Here is a 7,815-nt window from a genome sequence, read left to right as displayed (position 1 = left end):
CCATGGCTTCGGCCTGGTCTACCAATGCGAAGAGCAAACATGGCTTCGGCCTAGTCTACCCAATGCAAAGAGCAAACATGGCTTCGGCCTAGTCTACACAATGTGAAGAGCAAACATGGCTTCGGCCTAGTCTACCCAATGCAAAGAGCAAACATGGCTTCGGCCTAGTCTACCCAATGCAAAGAGCAAACATGGCTTCGGCCTAGTCTACACAATGTGAAGAGTAAACATGGCTTCGGCCTAGTCTACCCAATGCAAAGAGCAAACATGGCTTCGGCCTAGTCTACACAATGTGAAGAGCAAACATGGCTTCGGCCTAGTCTACCCAATGCAAAGAGCAAACATGGCTTCGGCCTAGTCTACACAATGTGAAGAGCAAACATGGCTTCGGCCTAGTCTACCCAATGCAAAGAGCAAACATGGCTTCGGCCTAGTCTACACAATGTGAAGAGTAAACATGGCTTCGGCCTAGTCTACACAATGCAAAGAGCAAACATGAGGCCAGCAGTTTGGGGAGTTACATCAAGTCCCCTCACCCCCCAGGTCAACAACAGCCCTGATGCGTCCCTCAATGAAATCGAGTTTGACACCCCTGATTAAAAATATATAGCAAAAAACCCTCTTACTCTGAAGTTTAAACATAACAACTTCTTAACGGCTATAAGTTTAAACGTAACAACTGCCAACAACTTCTTCAGCTTCAACCACCATAATACACAGGCAAACAATCGATACAAACTCAAGGTTCAAACTCGATGGCAGAAAATGCGACTTCAGCAACAGAGTGGTCAACGCCTGGAATGTTCTACCCGAGTCCATTGTTACAGCCCCAAACCCCCACAGCTTCAACCTTAAACTGTTGACTGTGGACCTTACCCCATTCCTAAGAAGTTCATAAAGGGTGCCTGCCTAAGCGCAACGACATGCTTCCGTCCCTGTCCTACTGTCCCCATTTATTTGTATTCATTTCAGGTGCTCATGTCCATGTTTATGCTTAAACTTGTTATCTTGTACATGTTTGACAAACAAACAAAGTATCATCAGCTTCATGAGCAAATCCAGACAATTATCTTGGGAAGCTTATGGAAGGGGATCGACACTGCTAATTTCCCAGTTTTTTTGCTTCCAATTCGCCATCTAAACCTCTGCCCTGGTATTCTGTGGCAGTTTCCCATCCAAAAAGTAACCAGAAATGACCAGCTTGGCCTTTTGCAAGATTGCCTGCCAATATTATGGTTTGGTCATCACAGTGACAGGCTAATAATGAAAGACCTGAGAATTCTCCACTCAAACGTTATGCAAACCTCCCGGTCTCACAACAGGAAAATGGTAATAAGAACAAGAATTCTGTTTTTATCATTAACAAATATCTCCTAATGATACAGCCAGCTAGCCTGGGAAAGAATTTCCACATGGATCTTTGCCCTTCTGGATAAGTTTAGCAAATATCATCAGTAAACCTTTTTTTCTGCATAAAACATCCAACGGGCTTATTCCACATGCTGCTCCTGGATAAGATTGAGCTGTGCATGATATTTAACTAGAAAAACGGCCCTTGCAGATGAAGAGATGGAAGAGATAGCAATAATTTCTAACAGGGAACAAATAGAATATCTTTTAAGAATTCAAAACAGAAAAGAAAATAAAGAGAAAGATCTAAAAATGATGGGGGAACTGTGGATGGGTGCTCTAGAGATTTAACAGAAAGAGATATACTGTATGTTGTAGCAGATGAAATATTTAAATTAAATGAACATGATAAAAGGTGTTACAAGATACCAAAAGAGAAGCATGAAAGATTCATCAAAAAGTTAGTAAGAGTTAAAATTCTAAAAAGAGCAAGAGATTTGAAACTGTGTTAATGGAAAAAGCCAATGCAAATTATATCTGATTTTTAAAAAACAAATATTTTAACCAACTTTATTGTAGTTTAAAAACTGTCTGTAATTCCCTTTCTCTTGTTTTTCCGCCCTTTCAAATATGGTTGTCTGCAAATGCATTCCTTTTATACCATTTTCAATATGTAAAATCAGTTGTCTTGTACATAACTCATAAAGAAAAAAATGTTTGTAAATACCAAATTTGTGGTTATTAATGTTCATTTTTTTAAAAAATTATTTTGCTTTATTATTTTAGTTTAAACAGTTTAACAAGGAGTATTAAAAGCAAAATTCTGCTTGTATGTTTAAACAAAATTGAAATAGTTTTTTTTACAATAAAATGAAAATAAAAAAGGGCAAGAGATAGATATAGAATATTTTAAAACTTGGTTATGATATTGTTAGAAAAAAGTAGGAAGTAGAAATTGGGAAAATAGCATTTATACTGAAATATAATAGAATATATTATAATTACTATATATACACAACTGTTAGAAGTTGAAAGGTTATGATTATGTATATTTAAATGCTAATATTATCAGAATTGTATGCAAAGTATATTGACCCAGACAATATACTGTTCACCAAGCACTTTTGGATGTTAAAGAAAAAAATATAAATAAAACTATATTTTTTAAAAAACAGCCCTTGCTTTAGTTGTACTGTTAAGCCACTATAACCTCAATTTACAACCATTCATTTAGGGACTGAAGTCACTATAATACCGAAAAAAGTGATTGATGACCATTTTTCACAGTTATAACTCTTGCAGCATTTCCATGGTGATCAAAATTTAGACACTTGTTTACGACTGTTGCAGTGTCCTGGGGTGATGTGTTCACTTTTTGTGCCTTCTGACAAGCAAATATATGTGGGTACAGGCATAATTTTACCTTGTCACGTTTGTGTTTATATTAGAAGTGGAGACCCTTTGAGAGCTGTATACAACGTAATTTCATTTTAACGTATGCCAATTAGTGTACATTCAGTGACAATAAAGTTATTCTAAACCTAAGAAGTCAAATCGAATGAGGAAGCCAGTGTCAGGCCTGCAATTATATTCCTTTTAGAATTTTGGCCTGCCACACTTTCTCTTATTTCATTATGCTGTTTCATTAGTATACTTGATGGGAAGGGAGAATAGAAAGGAGTAGGATTGTGGAATGTATTGTTGTCATTCTTTTCTAGAAGACCAAGGTCATTTTTTGTCTCCGCACTTTTACATCTGACCGGAAGCAGCTGGGTGGAGATGACAGCGTGGAAGAAGAAGATTGGACCATGTGATGGATTTGTGGGTGTGGGGACAAGATCATGAACTTTTAACTGGGTGGGATTCTGATGTAATTTCCAGAATTGGGATTACACAGATGTGCTAAGATGTCTGGTTTATTAAATTGGAACTTTAAGGATCATTTTGCCTTGGACTCTGATTTAATTCTACATGATACTTGGAACGCTGACAGCCAGATTCACTCAACAACTGTGTTACTAACTTAAAAACAGCAGTGGCTCACATAAAACGGTGGCAAGAAAAGTCATAAAAATGGGGCAAAACTAATTTATTAACTGTCTTCCTTAGCAGTGGAAATATTCAGCTCAATTGTTAATCAAGAACTACCTCTATATAATTTGTTTAGGGAAGCACACAGATGTGTGTTTTGTTAACCCAGCTTTTGAGTCCCGAGCATTGTTGGAGTGCAAGAATGATTTCTCTTCCTGTCAGTCAAATAGGGAACACGGGGACTCCACGGTTGAAAGGGTGCCCGGTGCCAATTAAATTACCACCTGCATCTGAAAAGGGACTTCTAAAATTTCCCTATCGGTCCAACCATCTGAGCTGGGCTCTTCTTGAAGGAACAAAGAAATCCTTGGCTCTCTTCCAAGTAGCAGGCCCAACAATTTCCTTGGAAGGCCATTCAAATCATTACTTAAAAGATGAAGGCTGGTTGGCAGAGGTTCAAGGACATGGCTCATTGGTAAACTAGCTTGGCAATTTGTTCTTAGAAAAGTGTTAATGAGAACGGAGAGGAGTAACTGGAAGCTTCGAGCCGTTTAGAGCCTCGCAGACCAGTCCCCGGATTCAAACTGTGCATTCCCCCCCACCCCACTTCTGGCCATCACAAAGGTTTCCCAGCCAGCCCTTTCTGAGTGGGAAGAACTGCTGACATCTTGCATTGTTACTACGCTTCATCCTGTTTGGCCTCAGGCAAAGGGGCAGGCTTCTGACATCAGATGACCCAAATTCCAACCCTCTGATCTCTGATCACCAGCTAAAACCAGACCCCTAACTAACTAGGAAAGGTAAAGGTTCCCCTTGCACATATGTGCTAGTTGTTCCCAACTCTAGGAGGTGTTGCTCATCTCCGTTCCAAAGCCAAAGAGCCAGCGCTGTCCAAAGACGTCTCCATGGTCACGTGGCCTTCAGAAGTTGTGGGGGCTTCATCCCTGGAGGCTTTCACAAAGAGACTAGACTGCCATCTGTCAGAAATGGTGTAGGGTCTCCTGCTTGGGCGACGGGATTCGACTAGATGACCTACAAGGTCCCTTCCAACTCTGTTAATCTATATTTAGTAACTGGATGGGCCAAGATTTATTTTTTAGTAATTGCCTTAATTTTAATCCCAGATTTCCTCTTTCTGCAGCTTCTTTGGCTGCCTATGTTTTGGCTTGGGAGGAGAAAAAAAAGAGAAAATGTTAGAGGTAGAGACCTTCCATGGGGCTTTTCCAGTTGTGGTGTCATCGTTGCCAGTAAAGATGACAGATTAGCTGGAAAAAATGGGGAAGGATCTCCTGTTTCTTGAGAAATTCAAAAAAGGTGCCCATCCAATTTCTCTAACCTGCAAATCTGGTAGTGAATTTAAAAAATAAATGAGCTACAGGTGAACTACCCACAAGAAATGCAAGTCTCCGCTTTCCGCAGACAGGGAATCAAAAGTCTGATTTTTTTTCATGCTGTTCACAAGACTTCCCCTTCCTCCCTTGCTAAAATTTTTGAAGCCCACCCATGGGAGGGAGGAATATTGCATGTCCTTGCTCCTAAGGAGGTACATCTGGCAGGGCTCAGAAGAAGGGCCTTCTCTAGGGTGTCTCCTTTCCATTGGGAACGGCTTTCCTGCAGAGATTAGACTGGACCCCACTCTGACACCTGAAGACTGGAGGCACCACTTTGCAAGGCCCTGAAGATCTGATTTTGGCCCTGGGAACGCAGAGTGGGATGGAGCCCATCAACTGGTTTATTGATTGACAGTCAGAATTGTATTTGCCCAACAATGGAAAAGCGAACAGATCTCAACAGATGAGAGTGTAATTAAAAAAAATATTAGAATGTGCAGAAATGGACAGATTAACATTTACAATTAAGGAAAAAAAAAGAAACTTATTTATTTTTACACAGCACTTATTTTACTAATCGTTAGATAATAAGAACAGAAGTTAGAAATACGGGGATATAAAAAGAATTGTTATAAAGGAGATTTGTTAATGTAACATTTATTTAATAATATTTATTTACTTATTCATTTAATAAGTAAATATTATTATTATAGAATACCTTTCCCTGAAAATAAGCCCTGCACAAAAATATTGCAACATAGCAGCAGCCATGAGGAGACCACGCTCACCACCTCCTGCACCTCAAAAATAGTAAGACCTCCCTGAAAATAAGGCCAAGTTCTTATTTTGGAGGTCAAAAGAAATTAAGACCCTGTTTTATTTTCAGGGAAACACTTTATCCTTGTGATGAATACTATTGTAAATATTTTGATTATGTTTTCCTAAAAATAATTGAACCTAGACAACACAGTTTGATTGAAATTGAATTTTTACATGTTACATAAGCAAAACATAACAGTGGCTGGTTGACGGATGGGTGGTCGGTAAAAATGAGGACCCAGATTGTTGGGGGCAAGAGGCTGACTTTGTAAACCACTTATAGAGGGCTGCACCGTAAAGTGGTATATAAGTCTAAGGGCTAGGGCTATATTAAGTTTTTCTTTTTGTAAGCTGCCTTCACTGATAGTGAGTTGGTGGCCATATAAATACTCTAAATAAATGAATACATAAATTTCAGAGGTTCAGTGTAGGGCTCAGCAAGCATGCCAGAAACCACTTTTCCCGCCACGATCGATAAAAATGGCCATTTTGGAATCGGCTCGATCTTGTTAACTGAACACCTGCCTCTTGCCAGTTTAGACCGGGCCAGTGGGACTCCAACCTGCCACTCCCCCTTGCTCAGAAGACCAACAGCTCTGTGAGGTTTGAGCCACACCTTTCTACTCTTCAGGACCCCTCCCTGTCCATGCCTCCCATGGTCTCTGCTTGGCAGGGGTGGGGGCAACTCACCAGAGCCTCAAAGTCTTTACTGTCCTCCGAGGAGTAGTGTCCTGGGAACGGCCGGAGGACAGAGTCCCTCTTGTAGCTTTGCAGGGCGGAAGCAAAAAGGCTGCATTTTAGGTCAGCGGCCAAGAGGTCCTTCTGGATGATCTCTCGCACCCCTTCTGCGGTGGGGGCAGCACTGTTGTGGCTTGGTGCTGGCATCCCCAGGAGACCCTGTTAAGGAGGAGGAGGAGAAGGAGGATGGGGAGAGGGAGAAGGAGGAACAGAAGAAGAAGAAAAAGAAGAAGAGGACAACGAGGAGAGGGAGGAAGATGGAGAGAAGGAAGAGGAGGAGGAGAAGAGGAGGAGGGGAGAGGGAGAAGAGAGAGGGAGGAGGAAGAGAAGAAGAGGAGGAGGTGTAGAAGAGGAGGAGGGGGAGAGGGAGGAGGAAGAGAAGGGGGAGAAGGAGAGGGGGAGGGAGAGGAGGAGGAGAGGGAAGAGGAGGAGGAGAAAAGGGTCAGCATAGAAGGCAGCCTGCATTTAAGCCCCCTCCCTACCAATGGGGGGGGGGCAGCCCAGCCCTTTCCCGACACTTCCTGGACCCACGAAAAGCCCCTCCTGGTCATTAGACAGCTTTTATCCCGCTTCCCCCCCCCTCCCCATTAGCACAACTAAACAGAGGCTCCTTCTCTTTCTAGGAAAAAGCCAAGGGGCAGGTTGGCATTCAACAGGTAAGGCGGTGCCCACCCCTAACCCCCATCCATTTCAGGGAGGGGCTATCAGTATCCGAAGGCGACCCACCCCCCTGGAGAGCAGGAAGAAATCCAACCGGTGAAGCCTCTGATTAGATGCGCGTCTTCTTCCCTTTCCGAACCTCGCGGGCTGCCTGCCGGGGTCCTCGTCCCCTTGTGGAGGGCCGGGGTCTCCCTTCTCTCTCCCACCCCCACGCTCCGGGCTATCCCACCGCCTCTGCCCGGGGGAAGCAACTTGCTCCGAGTTGGAAGCAGCACACCGCTTCCCTTCCAGGATCATCCCCCCCCCCCAGGTCCTTACTGAGCATGCGCGGTAAATCTCAGCCACGCTCCCCAACAGCTGTTGGAGAAACACGCCCCTTTGGGAGCATGCGTACTAACGCCAACCGAAGCCTCTCGAGAGCCCTAAACGGCCTTCCCCTCGCACGACGAGCCTGCGCGCTACAGGGTTATCCCGACGGCCCGGCAGTCTTGGGCACGCGCAGTAGCAGCAGTGGAAAGCCAACGGTGGGGGAAGGCGCGTTGACTCCGAGCATGCTCAGTAGCAGCAAGTGAAGCTCTACTTTTGCCCTTTTTTGCTTCCACTATGCTGGCTGGAGAATTCTGGGAGTTGAAGTCCACAAGTCTTAAAGTTGCCAAGTTTGGGGACCCCTGCATTATATCAATGCAGAGACTGGTGTGGCTCAATCCTTATGTTGCTCAAGAGTTAATTGAGGGCTTAATTGTTTTCTCAGCCTTGAGGACAAGGTGGTTGTGGAGTACCCACTTCTTGATTTTCTTTGTACTTTTATTTTCTGTTGTATTTTGCTGCATTTCTGCTAATAGGTCGGTTTGTTAGCTATTCAGCGTTTTTTTTTAGAAATTAATCC

At 43.1% G+C, this 7,815-nt stretch overlaps 1 protein-coding gene across 3 annotated transcripts in view; it reads right to left on the bottom strand.

Annotated features, from left to right (window-relative positions):
• PARP16 (poly(ADP-ribose) polymerase family member 16) overlaps positions 1 to 7,225 on the bottom strand; it is a 32,499-nt gene extending 25,274 nt beyond the window's left edge. Inside the window, exons 1-2 of one of the 3 annotated variants that reach the window (XM_032238354.1) lie at positions 6,996 to 7,225; positions 6,222 to 6,428 (exon numbers count right to left, since the gene is read on the bottom strand). In XM_032238354.1, the coding sequence (XP_032094245.1) occupies positions 6,222 to 6,416 (195 nt within the window). In that variant the 5' untranslated portion in view covers positions 6,417 to 6,428; positions 6,996 to 7,225. The remainder of the gene's footprint in view (positions 1 to 6,221; positions 6,429 to 6,995) is intronic. The other 2 variants (XM_032238355.1, XM_032238356.1) reach the window with 2 other exon arrangements.
• Positions 7,226 to 7,815: the final 590 nt, after the last annotated feature.

The sequence above is a fragment of the Thamnophis elegans genome, unplaced genomic scaffold (assembly GCF_009769535.1).
Source record: "Thamnophis elegans isolate rThaEle1 unplaced genomic scaffold, rThaEle1.pri scaffold_130_arrow_ctg1, whole genome shotgun sequence".
In the NCBI taxonomy this organism is placed as follows: domain Eukaryota; kingdom Metazoa; phylum Chordata; class Lepidosauria; order Squamata; family Colubridae; genus Thamnophis; species Thamnophis elegans.
This window is presented reverse-complemented; position numbering and strand designations above follow the sequence as displayed.